Source organism: Trachemys scripta, chromosome 4 (assembly GCF_013100865.1).
Source record: "Trachemys scripta elegans isolate TJP31775 chromosome 4, CAS_Tse_1.0, whole genome shotgun sequence".
NCBI classification, from domain to species: domain Eukaryota; kingdom Metazoa; phylum Chordata; order Testudines; family Emydidae; genus Trachemys; species Trachemys scripta.
Genome location: NC_048301.1, coordinates 57,283,363 through 57,303,598, shown reverse-complemented (window position 1 = coordinate 57,303,598; position 20,236 = coordinate 57,283,363). Strand labels below are relative to the sequence as shown.

The 20,236-nt window shown below is 40.3% G+C and overlaps 1 protein-coding gene across 1 annotated transcript in view; it reads right to left on the bottom strand.

Annotated features, from left to right (window-relative positions):
• Positions 1–208: 208 nt before the first annotated feature.
• The window catches only part of RYR3 (ryanodine receptor 3), a 563,198-nt gene continuing 543,170 nt past the window's right edge, over positions 209–20,236 (bottom strand). Inside the window, exons 103-108 of the mRNA XM_034768994.1 lie at positions 15,288–15,422; positions 9,843–9,999; positions 7,102–7,166; positions 6,892–6,992; positions 1,959–2,010; positions 209–516 (exon numbers count right to left, since the gene is read on the bottom strand). Of these exons, the coding sequence (XP_034624885.1) occupies positions 421–516; positions 1,959–2,010; positions 6,892–6,992; positions 7,102–7,166; positions 9,843–9,999; positions 15,288–15,422 (606 nt within the window). The 3' untranslated portion in view covers positions 209–420. The remainder of the gene's footprint in view (positions 517–1,958; positions 2,011–6,891; positions 6,993–7,101; positions 7,167–9,842; positions 10,000–15,287; positions 15,423–20,236) is intronic.

Below are 20,236 nucleotides of genomic sequence, written 5' to 3'. Positions count from 1 at the left end.
GCAGTTACAATGTTTAATTTCACAATGTGAGTCATAGTCACCTGACATTCAAGTGCTTAAGATTCAGATATTGTGCATTTAAGAAATGATGTATCTTTTAGCCCTTTCAACTATACCACCAAACATTGGGTCAAAAACAGTTACAATTTCAGTCTATGTTTGAATTGGAAAGTTTAAGGTAACTAAGTCTTCAAGGTATAGATTTCCCTTTTTTTTTTTCCAAAAAGAAAATTGAAGTCCAGACTATAAGGCCTGTGTTTTATCTGCTAGGCACAGAAATCCTAAGTGGATGGTTTTAAACAATTTACAGTAAAGAGATGGTAAACAAATGTGACCTTTGAATTACACTATAAAAGGTAAGTTTTTAATTTTTACTGGGTTTTACATTTCATTAACATATTAGCTTCTTTCAGGATACATTTATCCAAGTTGATCTTCATATTGTTTACGGAAGCAATCTCCAGCTGGGAAGAAATCCCAGCATCTTTCTTGGTACATTTTCCATACAAATGATTCCTGAAACAGTAAGAGAAAAATGTGTTTTAGTTTTAACATATGTTTATTTTCAGTTATTGCTTTACACAAAATAACCATACTTAGTACTGTCCTTACCATGTACACACATTACCACTGATGGCACATAAGAGAACATTATACAACCTTTAGCGCAGGTTTCAACAATAAGTTTATAAAGTTTAACTGTGCAGCTTTCTGTACGTAAATACCCAGAAGTAAATTTTCAGGGCATAATAAAAGAAACTGGGTACTGTATTGTTATAGGAGGAGAGGTGTCTCTTAGGGCTAGTCTACACTACTGCGCTACATTGGCGCAGCTGTAACATGTCTGATGAAGACGCGCTATGTCTCCGGGAATTTCTCCACCTCAACGGGAGGCAGAATCTATGGACACTGCTTTTAGGCAATGTAACTTGGCTTACCCCTGTGCAACATAAGTTACATCGACTTAAGTGGTAGTGTAGACAAGCCCTCGGTCATGGTCTATGAAAAGTTACACCAATGTCATTAAATCAATTTCGTCATTCCAGTGCAAACCCCCTACATGAACAAACTGTTTTTAGCTCATAGGGTAAGTTACAAAATCAAGCTAAGCCAATTTAAATGTGTAGTATAACTATATCAATTTTAAATCGGTTTAGATACCAGTGGACTTTTCTTTGTTCTGAAACTTCATAATTTTAAATGTACATAAATATTCTTTTAGAAAATCTTGGACACATCCAATATAAAATATGCATTTTGCAACTACTTTTTAGTACTGAAAATCAGCTATTGTACTGAAGATTAAGTCTTCCTAATTAAAAGTTTTGTTTTAAATTGTACTTATATTTGTTTAAACTTAAAAAAAATCCTTAAAGAGAACGTTAAAATAACTGTGTCCCATTAATTTTGAACCTGTCAAACTTTTTTTGAATAAATACCCTCATATTAGTATCTTCAATTATACAAATTTTAAAAATCTGAGGGTCTTTGTATTTTCTCCCAGCTTGGACAATTAAACATGAATCAGTTGCCCATTTGAAAATAACTAGAACCAATTTCAGATTCTTGGAACAATGCATTTTTTAAAAAACGGAAAAAATTCTATGGGTCTAAGATTTTGTAATGGCTTATTTTTACAAATTAAATTAATATACAAACACCACATTGTGAAACAGGGATGCTACTTGCATATGACACAAAAACACAGATACAAAAAGTATATTTAATAGTATGTACTCTCCACTCTGCCAGCCCCCCACCTTACCACAGACCACAACCTTAACTCCGCATTCCCTACTGATGGCAGCCTCCCAATACTAGCAGTTTGGTGTTTTGGGAAGGGATAGCTTAGTAGTGTGGTAAAGTCAAGGTTGAAGTTTCATACACAGACCTTGAAGATGAAAATATGAATTTATGCTTCATTTTAGCTTGCTCTGAAAATTCTCCTTCATACTCACCTGACCAGTGTGCTCAGTTTCATCCTTATTAATGAGATACATTAGAAAGAAGCTGAAACAAGCACAAGAAATATTTGTTAATGTGCAAAATCTAACATGCTATTTTATCTCTATAGTTATATTTCCTGACAGAGATGAGGTGTAAGGGAAACTCCACACTAGGTAACAAAATAGTGTTGAAGTTAGTTGTGAACATGTTATAAAGTTCTTTCAGGGTCAAATTCTTTCCTCTGAGTTCCCGCCCCTTTGCAGTTTTTAGTTCCTATGATAGTGTTAGTACAGACACTGGATGTGAAATCCCAGTGATCAGTATCAAAAGTAACCTACTTTATCCCAATTTATTATTAGCAAAGAGAAAGTTAAGGGGTGATTTGATTACAGTTATAAGTATCTATATGGGAAAGATATATTTAATAATGGGTTCTTCAGTCTAGCAAAGAAAGGTACAACATACTCCAGTGGGTGGGAGTTGAAGCTAGACAAAATCAGACTGGAAATGAGGTGTAAATGTGTCACAGTGAGAGTAGTTAACCATTGGAACAATTTATTAAAGGTCATGGAGGACTGTCCAGCACTGATAATTAAATCAAGATTGGATGTTATGCTCTGGGAATTTCTGTGGCCTGTGTTATACTAGAGGTCAGACTAGATCACAATGGTTTCTTCTAGCCTTGTAATTTATGAATTTCCTTGTGTGGCTTGAAATTACTTTGGGCTTTTCTTCACAGCAGTTGTATAACTTGCACCTACCTGGACTTCTGTGCACACGTAAAAATATCTAGCTTGATTTAAGTGGTACTTTAAACTTGAGCTACCTGGCCCATGAGCGGGCTGTCTGTTGAAGATTGAGGGCTGCTTACACTCAAACTAGTAATTCAGTAGTGACTCAGCTACTTAGTGTTGCTAATCAAGTCACTCTATACAGTTTGAGTGTTTTGCAGTGTGACTGCTCTCACTTGAACTAAGCTAACTCAAAAGGAGTTAACTTGAGTGTAGGTGATTGGAACTAACACTGCTCTGAAGACAAGCCCTGTAATAACATTGGTTTTATAATTTGTATCTTAGCATACAATCAAGCACTATTGAGGAAATTCTGTGTCTAGCTTGGGTAACTTGCTAGGTACTGAGGGTAACCGTGAAAGGAATTAATGCAGAGTATGGGCTAGAGTGGCCTCTAAGGCTCATACACATGGGGAGTGGGGGAGAGGAGTAACTCAAGATCTGCATAATTTTTCCCTAGACATCCCCCAGCATAGCCTCACAGGGATATCCTGGCCCTTTTGGGCTGGGAGTTTAAAAGCATCCTAGGGAAGTTAGGCTTAGACACCCTACTCCCACTGAAAATCCCAGCCTTGTTTTCTCTAACCTTGTTTAAACGAATGGAAATACCCTCCTGATACAGCAAGATCATCAGACTTAATAAAAAGTCAAGCCATAGTAAGAAAGAATACAAGCATCCTCATAATGACTCTAGCGTAATTAATAACTAATAACAACAGCATGGGAATAGCATTTCTTTTTTCAACTCATGACAGTACCTCCCCTAAAGTATCTGCTTCACTAAGAGATAAACAGTGTCTTCACAGGAACCTTAGCTTTAGGCTAGTTACTTATTTATTATAGCACCAACCAGAGAACTGATGGCTGCAAACATCTTGGAACAACAATTAAGACTCACTTGTGCATTTTAAACTCTATGGATTATTAGAAAGATATTGTACTATCACTCTGACTTATGTTAATGTCTATTCTAACTCTGGTGTTATGATTTGAAATCCAATCATTTTCAGAAATAGGTGGCTTTGGAGTACTGCCAACTGTACGGGGAGACTTTGGCAAACCAGTAAAGTGCCTAAAACCACTATGGCTTATTGTTAAAAAGCAACCTAGTCAGCAAGCTGTAAATTGGCCATTCAGCAAACTCAGCTTGACCAAGGCAGGAGGGGAGGGGGTTTTGGGGTGCCACAGAAGGGGCAACTTGACCCCGCGTCCTTCCTGATAAAGAATTGTGTTGAAGTTGCTGATGCATGCATTTTAAAAGAGCAGGAATGTCTATTGGGGTCTCAGAGCTGCAGACTCTAGAAAAACCCACACCTGGTTAATCAATAATTAGACAGAACCTCTTGCTTGAAACTGGTTACTTAACAAGGTTTCTTTAAGGGACATGTCATTCTATTACTAGTGTATAAATAAGGGGAAAAAGCTTGAGATAGTTGGACTCGTCTGGGGACTCTTTTGGACTCTCCCTCTGGATACATCTTGCGGTCCCCACCGGCAGACGGAAGATTTGGCCACCGGAAGCCTGCCGCTGTGTCACTCGAGAGCCACGCTCAGCTTTGGTAATTATCAAGGGCTGGGGGTGTTTTATTAATCTTGTTGTGGACGTGTGTAAGTGCCTGAGACTAGTAAAGTTTAGCTTTAAGTGAAAGCACTCTTGTGTTGTCCTGTTTGTGCCAGCCATCTATCGGTCAGACGGCCGTGTCTCCCCTGATTTATTTCCTGACACTTCCTCGCACAGAGTAAAGTTACCAAGAGCTTTGGATTGAAAGAACCCTGGGTAACACCAACAAGTTTAATGTTAATGAAAATACCATTTCAAAGGTCTGGTATTTCTGATGCAGTCCTGGACAAGATTTTACTTGCTATCATATCCCTATCAAGCTATACCTAACCCTGCAGTTTAGCCCCTCTCTACATCAAGAATATCTGAAAGCTGATCATAAGCCTTTCACTCTTCAAAATGATTTGGCTTTATATTCTGAAAGCTTTAACTATGAATTGGTCTCAAACAGTTCTCTGGGACTATGCCTTATCACAGCTAGCCAACACAGCTTGACGGTGTCAAATCACATAGTGGTGTTTTTGTTCTTCTTGTACATGTATTTTCACAAGTGATTTTGAAATAAACACCCAAAGTTTATAAATCAGGTACTTCGCAGATAACTTCCCTTCATCTTTCTACTGTAGCCTTGTGCTGTTCCAAAGCAGGCACTTCATGCTTTACTTTTATACTGTGAACAAATATATTGGCCATGTACATGAGACTCCCAGACATATTGTAAATATGGCCAGAGTAAGATTTAAACTTGGTCATGAATCAGTTACAATGTGTGTATTAATATAATCATTGTTGTACTCCTTGAGAAAATATTTTAGAGGCAAACAGATTTCTTGACATTTTATATTTATAATGATACAAAGAAATAGTGCAAAAGTTGCATCTAATCTCTATGCTAATGGACATAGAAAAGAGGTGATATACAGCTCCCTCTGCAAGTGGGCAGAAAAATACCCTGGGATCTACCATAGCACCTCCAATGGCAGGGAAATTAAATAGAAGACAATTATCCAGTAATTTAGCAATTCTGTTCTGTGTGAGAGCTGTGTCAAAGCCATGTTCTCCCACCTTAAGAGTTGCTGATGTTTCTTTACTCTGACCACAAGTGACAAAAAAACCAACCCCCACCACCAAAACATTAATTAGAGGAGTTGATTTCAAGATTTGCTTTGCTCTGTTTTCTCTGGGCCTGTAAAATCTGTTGTTTTTTGGGTGGTTGGGAAGGTGGTATATGGCCCATATTCTTATTGAGATTTAGGTCTTGTTTATACTTGAAATGCTACAGTGGCATAGCTGTAGCACTGCAATGTAAGCATGACCTCCTTGAGAGGTGGTAGCTAGGTAAATGGAAGAATTCTTACATCAACCTAGTGCTGTTTACACCGTGGGTTAGATCAGCTTAACTACACTGCTGAGAGGTGTGGATTTTTCACACCCATGAGCGACATAGCTGGTTCGACCTAATTTTTAATGCAGACCAGGCCTTACTATCTGCATAAAACCAGAATACAAAAACAGGTCCTTGTTTATTTGTATGAAGGGAGATTAATTAGCCTCTTTATACTGTTAAGGAAATTGAAAAACTTAGTTGACTATAAACCAGAAAACATTAAGCAATGTTTATGTCAAATCCAGTGATTTATGCAAGCAAGAGGGTCCACGTCTGCAATTTGTACATTGGTAAAACTACTGAAGTCAGCGGGAGTTTGTCCAACCAAGGAAATAAGGTTATTTATTCTTAAGGCAAGTTCTCCTAATACACACAGTCTGCTGCCATGTGACTACCCAGAATATTCCAATGCACTTTAGGCTCTTGGGGGCACGTACTCTCTACAATCAGGTGCCACATGTCAACGCCAGAACCAAGGACTGCCATCTCATGCCATTCAGTTCCTCTCTTGCTCTTGGCACATTTTTTTCCTTCCTAGCTTCTCTTCTCTGTGAGCATTTGCTAATGTGGGTAGTCACTTATAAGACTCTCTTTGGACATTTGGGCCCTAGTAGCTTAAACTGCATGAATTGGCTAAATTATTTTGGAAATTGCAGTTATTTGTGAGGCTATTTAGGCTACTCCACTTAAGAATCAGCAAAGGCAATTTCAGTGCATAACTACAGGATCGGACCGATACTTAATCTATTTCTTATAGATTCCTTTCCAAAAAATAGCTACTGTTGCTTCTATATGACATTTTATAATACTAAATTAAAAGATCTCCCTTTGGTGCTGTATCATATTCATCTGCTTCAGAATGGAACCAGCACTGCCTAACTTAACGGGCCAAAAATCATAGTGGTGTGGACTCCTCTTGGCTGAACAGTAGCTCCATTCTGGCTTTCGTGCCTCTACCTTTACTAATACTCAGTGAGAAGAGTTATTTTAAAGTGGGTCCCACTGTTTTGTTTTGTTTTAAGGGGGGAGGGGAAGTGCCAGACAGCATCAAATGTTTGTTCTTTCTTCTCTGAGATGTTCTTAAATTGTGTGGGCCACAACAGCAGGGCTGTTCAGATACATACTATTCTTGAACTAAAAGCCTCCATAGAGTGATATTCAACCAACATGACATTGGGAATAAACAGTAACAAAAATATACTCACAGATAGTTTGCCAAGTTGTGCTCTTGTAAAGTATGCATTTCAAAACCGTGTGGGGTCGTGTCAAAATAGTCATTACCAATTCCACAAATGAAACATTTGGTCTAGAAAGAAAATTAAGATATTAGCACATTCTTAACACATTAATCTAGGTTCTTATCATTAGTTAAGACATAACATGAAGCAGTACAGAATGTAATATGGTTGCTCTACCTCCATATCTTCTCGCACTTGTTCTTGCTGATCTCTTAATTCACCAAAGGCATCAATAATCAGACCTGTTGTTTTAAATGGAAAGATGTAATGTATCAAACCTATCAGTATTAATTTTACAAGCTATGGAGTTGGGGAGAAGTAGTTGTTTTAGGCTTCATCAAAAGGACAGCACACCAGATAGCATAGACTCCAGTTGGCTTGGCATGGTGGTGTCTGTAGGTAGAACAATCCAAGTTGTGCAGATAGCACAGGATCTAACATTATTTGCATTGCACTTGCTGTCGGAATTCTTAATTGAAATGTAAACATTTATATTGTCACAGTTTTGAGGTAATCTGCTCAAGGAATGCCCTCACTTATCTCTGGGCAGGGACTTTGTCTCCTCTCCTGACCAGGGGTTTGGGCTTCCAGCTCCCTGCAATGCACCAGTAGGGCTGACATAAAAGTCCAGCACCTGTGCTTTGCTGTCTCTCAAAGCTATGAACAGTGTAGGCCAGCGGTTACAAGTAATCAAACAGCTCTTTTAAAGCAGAGAACATTTATTTTAGGATAAAAGTCTCACAGAGAAAACAATAGAGGGACCTAAAGACATATTTAAGCTTACCAGCATGCCCGCTCTGGCCCCCAAATCAGTCCTCATGAGAGTCCCTGATTGATAGGTACCAAAGTCTTTCAAATCCTACTTTTGCCTCTCTTGAGTGTCAGCTTGGGGCAATTTGTAGCCCAAGGACTCCTCCATCAGTCAGTTCAAACTCAGCCTTTATACTCAAAAAAATCTCTAGGGCTAGGTCTACACTACCCACCTGAATCGGCGGGTAGAAATCGACCTCTCGGGGATCGATTTATCGCGTCCCGTTGGGACGCGACAATCGATCCCCGAATCGACGCTCTTACTCCACCAGCGGAGGTGGGAGTAAGCGCCATCGACGGGAAGCCGCAGAGGTCAATTTTGCCGCCGTCCTCACAGCGGGGTAAGTCGGCTCCGATACGTCGAATTCAGCAACGCTATTCATGTAGCTGAATTTGCGTATCTTAAATCGACCCCCCCCCCTGTAGTGTAGATGTAGCCTAGTCCTCCTGAAACAGGTAAAACCAGTTGCTGCCTCTTTCTTCCTTGAGTAAACTTTCAAAGGCTGGGCTTCTGCACAACTGGTCTTTGGATTTTGCATTCCTCACCCCCTAGTCATTCCAGATTCCACAGGGAATCCACTCAATGAGCCAGGAACACACAAATGCATATAAAACGTAAAGGTCTATGAGTATTCTATGGGACCATAGTGTCTCGCTCATCTCAGCATTTTGAAGGTTTCATGCTTTCAAGGACTAGCTCAAACATACATACAACATTCATAATATTAACTACAATAGTCTCAAGGTAGGTCTGTGTGTGTCATACCAGTCACATCTCCCCCATTGCAAAGTCGGTATACCTAGGATACCAGACCAGCATCCATAGTGCATGGAGGGTGAGTATGCTATTACTCCTAATAATTTCAAACTGCAGCTATTCGTATAGTAAAGAGTCTCGTAACAATCCAGCATACACTAGTGATAGCCCTTGGGCGTGAAAGCCAAGGGCAGAAGCCAGATTCTTAGCCAAACCTTCTGGGATTGACTCTGTGAAAGGGAGAGGGAGGTGGGTCTCTGCCCAGAGAGCAGTGACAACTAGAGGCCTGAGATCAGAGAGGGCATTTCTTGAGCAGCCCATGAGGGAGAGGGGGTGCGTTAGCCCAGAACTGTGATATACATAATGCACACATCCCTCGACCTCCCCTGGGGTGCAGTTGGAAGGCTTTGCTGGGCCAATAGGTGAAAGAAAAGCCCTCGTTTCTTTAAGGATTTTTCTCCCCTCCTTCCCCCCCGGCCCCCTTTTTCTATGCCATCCTTGTCAGCTTGAGGAGCAGGGTTTCTTGGGTTCAGTGTAAGCCTATTAGTTCAACGGACGGCTTATTAACTCTTCCCCCTACCTGAGGTAAATCTTCTTCCCTACCAGTTTTTTTGGTGGTGGGGGGTGTTTACTGTGGACATAATGCCAGGCCCAATTTTGGGCACAGAAGGAATTTTCCCCTGTCAGATTGGCCTTTGGGCCTTTTCACCTTCCTTTCAGCAGCCCAGGGATCAGGTGGGTAGGTTAGGTTTTAAAATTCATGAGGTCACAGTAGCAAGTGTCAAGTGCAGGTAATGGCTCAATAGGAGATCTGGTTCCCGGATAAACCAGAATTAGAAGCAAATTAGGAAAAGGCATCTCCTGAAAAGGCAGGGAAGGGGGTTGGGAGCCTAATGTTTGGTACAGTGAGGAGACAGCCCCTTCTTTCTCACCCCCCTAACCCTTGTACAAAAGGGAGGACAGTATGATCCCAGCAATGGTTCTGGGACCAGGTTAACAGTGTGAAAGTGGGAGGGACTTGAGAGCAGCCCCCCCAAGGTAGCACAGGTTATGGAAGCAAGGATGACCTGCACTGGATAAGTTACTGCCATACTGTACCCAGTTGTGTTACTTAAAGTTGCAGTCTAGTTAAACCACATTTCTGGTGTCTTGTCTGGTGCTTGGGACAATGTATATATTTTATGGGTAAATTACACAATTATTACGTCCAGAATGAATTGTTTTATGAATTGCTATGGAGAACGTAGCAATACTGCTTAAACCAGCTTAGTCAATGAGTGGTTGACATGCACTGCAGAAGTAAAGAGGCTCACTAGACTCCAAGGCTTTTTACTATTGTAAGTGGAAATACCTTGAATGATAGCCAGTAGGATGACAATGACGAAGAAGAAAAATGTGATGTCAAAGACAATTCGATACATTTCATAAGGGTCCCCAGCAGGGTCTTCAATTTCATCCCCAATGCCACCTCCAGCTCTCACACCCACATACATGTGGAACAGGTAACACTAGGAAGAAGGGAAAGTTACACTGGTCAAAAAACAGAAGTATTTAAAATGGCTGGCATTGAATAAAGAATGGTTATTTACCCTACGGTAACTGTGGTGCTTTGAAATGTTGTAGACAGCCGTACGTGCTCATGTGTGTCCATTGCATAGTGCTTCAGAAACATGAGCAGATTGCATCAAATTGCAGCCTTACAGATTCTGGCTGTTGGCACATTTTGGGAACAAGAAGTGGATGCTGTTTCAGCTTCATCAAATGAGCCTTGATAGTCAGTGGGAGTGGTATATTTGCCAGCACAGTGTGATATACTGAATTATCCATTTAGACAGCCTTTGAAATGAAATAGCGTAGCCTGTAGAGTGGCCAGCTATCAGCATGAACAGGCATGGGGACAGTTTGAAAGATTTAGTCCTGTTGATGTAGTAATGCAGAGCACAGGGTATGTACAGAGTGTGCAATTTCTTTTCCCCCAGGCATGGACTGTGGCCTAGGGAAGAACACAAGTAAATTGATCATTTAGTTTAAGTTAAATTCAAAATACGACTTGGAGGATGAACTTCCTACAGGTTTCAGAATAACGTTGTCCTTGCAAATGAGATATACAAGGGTTCTACCATGAGGGTGTGAGCTTGCTCACTCTTCTGGCTGAGGTGATGGCCATGAGTAAAACACATTTTAAGGATCAGGTGGTGAATGAATAGGGTAACCAGATGTTCCATTTTTAAAGGGACAGGCCAGTTTTTGGGACTTTTTCTTATATAGGCACCTATTACCCCCCACCCCTTCCCGGTTTTTTCACAGTTGCTATCTGGTAACCCTATGAATGAAGCAGTCTTGTGAGGGGCTCAAAGAGGAGCTCCATCAGCTTCAGGATGAAGACGTTAAGATTCCATGTTGGAGTGTGCTCCATTACCAGTGAGTAAGCATGCATCAATCCCTTAAGGAACTTCATTACCACTGGATGTGAGAAGATCAAAAGCAGAACCCTGACAGCACTGCCAGATGCACTTTGATTGAGTTATGACTGTATCAATTGCAACATGTAATCTAGAATCCAAGGTACTGAGGCTTGCTCAGGCACAAGGCCACACAAGGAGGTGTAAGTCTGCCTCATCGACTGCTTCCTGGTTTGTGCCAGGATGTCCTGCATAAGTACAGAGTAATCCTTTTCCATGGTGACATCCAGGCTGTCCGTTGTAAAGAAGTTGGGGCTGGATGTAATATTTGTCCCTGGTTCTGTGACAACAGGTCTGGGAGCCTGATTAAGGGCTATGCTGACATGTGTACATATTGGGGTTTAGGAAGTGGGCAGGCTTATGCCCACTGCTAAAGGGTCCCCCCCAGCCTAAGGGGAGGATCCACAGGGCCTGAAACACAAATAAGTACGGGGGACAACTAATGTAAAAACAGGGACAGGAGTGCAGTCAAAGGGTCAAAAGAAGGGAACCTGACGGGTTCATGTGCTACATGTGTAGCAAGTCTGTCAGCCATACCTGTCTTAACCAGTAGGGTGCTGAGGATGTCTGGATTAGTTTCTCTGGCTTTGGTAATCATGTTGGGGAGTAGTGGGATTGGTGGAAAAGGTATAGCAATTCTTCATTCCACTGCAGTAGGGACCCCAGGCACAAAAGTTGAGGCACTTCACATTGTCTCTAGTGGCAAACAGGTCTATTACTGGATTTCCTCCTACTGGAGAAATGTCCATTTGGTGATGGACCCCAGCAGTGGTCACTCCTGGTTGATGACAGATTGCCTGCTCAGGAAATCTGCCTAGCTGTTTCTGGTTCCCAGCAGGTGCAGGGCTATCAAGGTGCAGCACCAGTTCCACAATTTGATTGCATCCCTACACGGGGGAAGAACAAGCACCTCTTTGTGTTGTCCATAAGCACTGTACTATCATGTGCCATAGGACCAGGAGTAATGTCATATATGCCAGTCTGATGTCCTGAAAGTCTAAAACACTTATGTAGCCTCATGGCTTCTGAGGACCATGTCCCTTATATCTGTAGATGGTCAAAGTGGGACCCCATCCTGTTCCAGAAGGGTCCATGACTAGCATTCCAGATGGCAACAGGGTTTTGAATGCTACTCCTTTCTTGAGGTTGGGGTGTAGCCACCATGACAGTTCCCCAAGGATGCAAGAGGGAATGACAACTGTTTTGCTCCCTTGATGCTATACTGGGGAATAGACTGACCTGAGCCAAAGTGTAGAGGCCTTGGGTGAAGTCTATCAAATGGTGTCATATATGGATACAGGGCATATGGCCTAATAATGTAAGGCAGGTCCACATCATCATGAAGAAGCATGCAGTTGTCATGTATTAGGCATGATATGGAACTGCACAGAGTCTGAAGTGCATGCATTCCTGCTGAAAAGAGAGTCGAGTGTTTTCAGATCCTTTTCCTCTGGCATTCCTTTGATGGAACCTGTTTGTCTTGTATGACTGATGTGAGTGACTCTGGTGTAGCGTATGCGTAGAACTGCTTGAACCCTTGGGTGGTACTTGGTACCTCTTCTTTACCTGCTTTGAGGTCGGAGTGAACAAGGTTGAGGTGTGCCAGGTTGATAGGTAAGTCAATTCTTATGGGTGCCATGGAACTTAAGATGTCAAATAATTCATGGCTATTCTCTTGGATTATGGTTGTTTTGGTATCCAAGATATCCACAATTCTAGACAAGAGTTCTTGGAGGGTCCAAAAGTCATCCACAGTTGGTGTCAGCACCATCAGCGACATCCCACAAAGAGCAGGGTTTAAATCCTCCAGGCTTAGAGTCTGCCATTTTAACAGCCATGCTACTTTGCCTTGCTGTACAGGGCATTCTCCTGTTTCTCTTCTCTTCTTGTTTTTTTTTAATCATACAGCTAAAAAGATAATATAGAAATAAAACTAGGAATGAAGAATATTTCTTCACCAAAGTTTGGAAACTTAGCCAAAAGGCTGACCTGATGAGAGACAGTCCAGGTTCTGTCTCACTGCCATGGGTGGTAAGAGGAAACTGAGGGAGGGCAGAGGCCACTCTGCTCTCTATGCCCTCACGTGGTACCATGAGGAGGCACATGACATGGCTATGCAGCAGACTCCAAGCTTGGTTGCATGTGCACCTATAGTGGGTATCCATACTGATGCACACTTGAAGAATATATTTTGTCTTCTGCATAAACACTTCGTTACAATGCTCTCTGCATATTACTTATGTTCTGTATTTCAAGAAAGTCTGAGACCAAGTTGTACAAAAAATAAAACATGGAGAATGATGTTACAAAGAAAAAAATATTCTGCATATAATGAACTACATCATGATATTCACATTCAAACTTAGTATCTAGGGAAGTTCACACTAAAATAAAATTATTGAATTGGAATCAGAGTCAATTAGGCACATTCATTTTTTTTTCCAACTCAGTGTTCCACAAACATGACTATTTTCAGTGCATTCTTCTTTAGATCCATTTTGTCTACAGCCCTTTCCCTCATGTTAGAAGATGAAACGTATTGTATTCTATCAACTGTATGAATTATAATTCAAAATCCTTCAAAGTTTTCTGAGCAGTTAGGGTACACTGTTTTTATCTGTATGCTTTATCTTTTAATTGGATCTAGAAAATTTTAGCAAGAATCCCAATTAAAGTAAAGGAGGTGGACTGTGAGCAAAAAGCAGAGTATGAAATGTTTGCAAAAGACTGGTTAATCCCACAGTGTTCAGATGATCTCTGAGTCTTGGATATTTTCAACATCCAGAAGCCAGTTTTAATATATATATATATATTTAACAATCTGTATAACCTCTGGCCCTAATTCTGACTTCTATTGGGAGATTTGTCTGAGTAAAGCTTGCAGGATTTGGTCCTAGATGCAGAAGTTCCCATTTTACCAAAATGTTCACTGTGGGCCCAATTATCAAATTACACAATAGATGCTCAAACCATAATTTAGGCATATAAAAATAAGCACGTATATGGTCTAATTCCAGGGGACTTTCTGGGAACTCTCTCCTATAAAACAGTTATATTACCCTTTAACTATCGTCAGCCACACAATATATGTCAAAAATATATTTGAAAAGCCCTAGCCATGTTCTTTAGTCCCAGCAGGCAGCAATATTAGTTCTAAATGAAACATGCATTAATGAAGGTAAATAATGTGATAAATCTGATCTTGCAGAACAAAACACAATATAGAACTATGCATGGATTTTTAATGCATTTTTATTACTGAGGGAAGATACTGCTATAACCATAGATAAAAATATTAACTTAGAATCATTTTAGTTCATTTAGCAGAGCTGTTTAATATGTAAAGTATGTTGCTAAATATTTTAATTATTCCAACTGTTCATGTATTTTTGAATCTTGTAAATGAGTTTTATTTCAGGTCAGACCTTTGTATTCAGTCCACAAAGGGACCAATTAAAACAATATTGGATGGGACGGAGTTCATTCTTTCCATTATTCACTTATCTGACTTGCATTAAATATTTTATACAGAGGTCAGGAAGAAGAAAAAATACATTCATGCAGTATATACTGCACTTCAGGTTTTGGGTCTTTTGTGACCAGCGCTTCTCCTCTGAGCCTGTGCCATTCACATTATAAAATTAAAATTTTATTGTGTTCTTTTGTGGTGTTTCTTTGTACAATAAGAAAATTAGAGTGCCAACAGCCACTTCACCTCAGAGTAAATATTTCTGGGATACGTTTGCATTTCCTATGAATAATTTTTATATTTGGGGAGGGGGGAGAGAGGAGGAGGAGCCTTGGAGTATTATCTGTTTATCACTCCCAGTAAAGTCTTCTCAGCCTCATGCAGTTGCTCTCTTTTTCTCCCCTTCTGGACTGGCTAGGGTCTAAGGAAACTGGAACTATATTTCATTGGAATGGAACTTTAAGTTTACTGCTACTTATTGAGTTGATTTTTCTTCATTGACTCTCTTCTCACTTCAGCACAAATAAAATCAGTTTCACAGATACTCTAACATATACCTGTTCACAGATGTTAATTTCAGCAGCAAGTTCCATGGTGTGAGGATGCCCCATTCATGCCCTCTATACTATGCATATATCTACTATTTTGACATTACACCATCAGAGGATGCTGAGTGAATTTCCAGATTCTTTGCATTGTTAAGAGTGGCTCAAAGCAGCTTGACAGACCCAAAGTGCCAAGCTCTTAATGATAGAAAAACCCTTCCCCCCCAATTTCATCTAGTGCTTTGGGGATATGTTGAGTATCAGGTTTAAAAACTAAGGTGACATTTCTGTTTTAAAAGTGCTAGTGATATTTTACTTACTGTCATCATGTCATCACATTTCATGTCTGGCTCATCTTCATCTTCGCTTTTGTTGTAAAACTTGCGGAAGAAGTTGAACGCCACAACAGTGTAAAGGTAGACTACTACAGCCAACAATCCTACAGTCAGTACAAGCTACACACAAACAAAATAAATGAAATGAAAGAAAGAAAAGTGAGTTTCAGTCAAAACGGAAGGGCAGGATTGATTCCAATCTCTTTCGGGCACTACTGATGAACTAGTCAGTCAGGAGATCTTTTGTATTCCCAAAAGTATTGAAAATCAACAATGCTGTGCCTTTTCTTTTTTAAAAAGAATGAAAGATGATGGTTTTGTTATCCATGGAATCTCTCTCTGTTGCCAGAGTTTCTGAGGATCCAGATTCTATAGTGGGGTGAAATACATCTTAAATTTATACTTTGATGCCTTATTTGGTGGATAAAAGAGCAGCAGAGTGGTTTTAGGAAACACATTATTATATGGTTATTTTTCTGAAATATATGCTTAACAGCAACTTCATATCAGTAACGGGATACATCCAGTATTTTGGATAGTGGTGAAATGCCAGCTGATTTGTGAAACTGGACATGCAGTGAACATATCAAACGGTGTAAAATGTACTTTATTAAATTAACTGACATGGGTTTATTTGAATTGCTTGCTATTTTAGTACTGATTATTGTTGCCAATATTCTGTCTAATAAGCTGTGTTATTGATGCCATCTGCTCTAAAATTCCAATGAGACAAAGAGATACAATAGGTGAGTTTCTCTCTTTCATTATTGAACTGTCAAAAACAACACCATTCAAGTTTAAAATTCTTACTCTTAAGCAAATAAAATCCTTTTTGAGCAAGAAAATTCAGCACATAAAGAACCACTAATATATTAGTCATTGGTAGGGCCTACCAAATTCATGGTCATGGAAAAAACGTCACAGACCGTGAAAACTGGTCTCTCCCTGTGAAATCTGGTCTTTTGTGTGCTTTTACCCTATACTATATAGATTTCACAGAGGAGACCAGCATTTCTCAAATTGGGGGTCCTGACCCAAAAGGGAGTTGCAGGGGGCTGCAAGGTTATTTTAGGGGGGTCATGGTATTGCTACCCTTACTTCTGCGCTGCATTCAGAGCTGGGTGGCCAGAAAGCGGCGGTTGTTGGCCAGGCACCCAGCTCTGAAGGTGGTGCCCTGCCAGCAGCAGTGCAGAAGTAAGGGTGACAATACTTTACCATGCCATTCCTACTTCTGTGCTGCCTTTGCCTTCAGAGCTGGGCTCCCAGCCAGCAGCTGCCACTTTCCAGCTGCCCAGCTCTGAAGACAACACTGCTACCAGCAGCAGCACAGAAGTAAGGATGGCAGTATTGCAAGCCCCCGCCCCCCCACACAATAACCTTGCGACCCCCCCCCACAACTCCTTTTTGGGTCAGGACCCCTACAATTACAACACCGTGAAATTTCAGATTTAAATAGCTGAAATCATGAAATTTACAATTTTTTAAATCCTATGACCGTGAAATTGACCAAAATGGACCATGAATTTGGTAGGGCCCTACTTATTGGCTTTGGAGTTGTGGTTTTATAATAGTGTTATGGAAGATTGTTATATATATTTAAAAATCACTGTAGAATTGATATTACTATTTAAAATGAGTAAAATAATCAAGCATTTTAGTTGCTTTTTAAGCAATTTATGCAGATCATTGGGCATATTTCTAAAATGTATGTCTCTATTTAAAAATCTGTTCATGTCTGTGCTGAAAGCAACAGTGATGATATCAGCAGTGCTAATATTTGCTTGTCAGGGAGGGTAGTCATGGTAGGTTTATTGAAAGTTGTGGCCTTGAATTGAAGCTGTTTCATCAGCACACACAGACTTGGCGTTTCTACACTGAGAAATATCATCTCAATAGAAATCTGGGAAAATATATCAATCACTGAATTAAAATATTAATAGGTAACACACTAGGTGTAGCCAGACTGTCAGAGCTATGGGGAAATGGGAGGGGTCAGAGTTAAGGTCTCATTTTTTAGCCGGAAGCAGCAATGATAAGCTTCTTGTGGAGAGTACCGGGTGTCATGCTCTAGCAATTTCCTTTGTCTGATAAAGGAAGGGGCTGCATCTAGATGTCCTCTGCTGAAAGAACTGATCAGGCCAATGCATGGACTTCATGGGAGATAGAAAGATTAAAAGGAAGTTGGGAATCTCAGGGCACTGTTATTCCCCTAAAAAGAAAGCTGATAGGTAAGGGGTTGTTGTTAGGGTATATTAGACAGAGGGTAAACATTCAGTATGAAAGTTACCTCTTTCGAAGCTTTCCTTCCCTACTTAGAGAATCACTTTCTGTTTGACAGAAACAACACTGCCCTCCCCACTGGAGGAGTATCCCTTGTCATGTGTGTTAGTATCTACTAGATACTGAAAGTAAATCCCAGACATGCAGGGGTGGGAAGTGCCTGGGATACGTTCTATTGTGTTTGAGAAGGGATGGCAGGAGGCACTGGGGTGTGCATGTCTGGAGCTAGGGTTGAAGCCAGATAGTGGAAGGGTATATACAGGAAGGAATTTTTCAGTGGTTGCAGTGGGAGGCACCTTAGTGGGTGGGAATATGTGAAGAGCTCTCTTAGTCTGGGAAAAGACAGGAAGGAGGGAGATGGTGAGTTGATAAATTACCTGTGTGTATGTTGAAATGGTGGCTAGGAAGCAGAGGGCTATGTATTGTATGCAGGAAATTTTTAGCATTTACTGTCCCATGGGTATAGGATTATAATAAATTCTATATTATAATTTTATAGTACTAAAAGTGTGCAGGTATTTTGCAGAAGACACAGTAAGGCATATTCCTTGCCCCAAATATTTATCATCTAAATGAAAGCACATTCCAATAGCCACACCATCAATGTAAAGAAATTCTGAATAGAAACTACTGTGTGCGGGAGTTATTTTTTCAAAACTTACAACTGCCTTCTTAAAACTTTGGGCATTTCTAAATAGCATAGATCATTAAAGTCCACATAAAAGGACCAATTCCCAACAAAATAAGATAATTTTTTAAGATAGTGCTGGTAAATAAAAGGTAACTAAAACCATATCAACATTAATAAGTCTCCAGGACCTGATGGTATTCACCCAAGAGTTTTGAAGGAACTCAAATGTGAAATTGCAGGACTACTAACTGTCATCGGTAACCTATCATTTAAATCAGTTTCTGTACCAAATGACTGGAGGATAGCTAATGTGATGCCAATTTTTAAAAAGGCCTCCAGAGGTGACTCTGGCAACTAGAGGGCAGTAAGCCTGACTTCAGTACCGGGCAAATTGTTTGAAACTATCGTAAAGAATAAAATTGTCAGACACATAGATGAACATAATTTGTTAGGAAATAGTCAACATGGTTTTTGTAAAGGGATATCATGCCTCACCAATCTACTAGAATTCTTTGAGGGAGTCAACAAGCATATGGCCAAGGGGGATCCAGCGGCTATAGTGTATTTAAATTTCCAGAAAGCCTTTGACAAGGTCCCTAACAAAGGCTCTTCAGCAAAATAAGCAGTCATGGGATAAGGGGGGAAGTTTCTCTCACGGATTGGTAACTGGTTAAAAGATAGGAAACAAAGGGTAGGAATAAATGGTCAGTTTTCAGAACGGAGAGAGGTAAATAGTGGTGTCCCCCAGGGATCTTCACTTGACCCAGTCCTATTTAACATATTCATAAATGATCTGGAAAAAGTGGTAAACAGTGAGGTGGCAAAATTTGCAGATGATACAAAACTACTCAAGATAGTTAAGTCCCAGGCAGACTGCGAAGAGCTACAAAAGGATCTCACAAAACTGGGTGACTGGGCAATAAAATGGCAGAGGAAATTTAATGTTGATAAATGCAAAGTAATGCACATTGGAAAAAATAATCCTAACTATACATATACAATGATGGGGTCTAGATTAGCTGTTACCACTCAAGAAAGAGGTCTTGGAGTCATTGTGGATAGTTTTCTGAAATCAACCACTCAGTGTGCAGCAGCAATCAAAAAAGCGAACAGAATGTTGGGAATCATCAAGAAAGGGATAGATAAGACAGAAAATATCATATTGTCTCTATATAAATGGTACGCCCACACCTTGCATACTACGTGCAGATGTGGTCGCCCCATCTCAAAAAAGATATATTGGAATTGGAAAAGGTTCAGAAAAGGGCAACAAAAATTATTAGGGGTATAGAATGGCTTCCGTATGAGGAGAGATTAATAAGACTGGGACTTTTCAGCTTGGAAAAGAGGTGACTAAGGGGGGATATGATAGAGGTCTATAAAATCATGAGTGGTATAGAGAAAGTCAATGAGGAAGTGTTATTTACTCCTCATAATACAAGAACAAGGGGCCACCAAATGAAATTAATTTATAGCAGGTTTAAAACAAACACAAGAAAGTATTTTTTTCAAGCAACGCACTGTCAACCTCTGGAACTCCTTGCCAGAGGGTGTTGTGAAGGCCAATACTATAATGGGGTTCAAAAGGGTGCTAGATAGATTCATGGAAGATAGGTCCATCAATGGCTATTAGCCAGGATGGGCAGGAATGGTGTCCCTAGCCTCTGTTTGCTAGAAGCTGGGATTGGGTGACAGGGCATGAATCACTTGATGATACCCTGTCTATTCATTCCCCTTGGGGAACCTGCCATTGTCCACTGTCAGAGGACAAGATACTGGTCTCGATGGACCTTTGGTCTGACCCAGTATGGCCATTCTTATGTTCTTATTCTTATTCTGCTGTGCAACCTTAAAATGTTAAATGAATTGCATCAAACACAGAAATAGTGTGTCCAGCCTGACAAACATGTACACCATGTTTTTGAGAATGAGATTTTAAGAAGCAGCTGAATCATATCTCTTGAAACTAGGGCGCTGTGACACTTATATTATGAAAAATATCTGTTAAAGATATGTAATATAA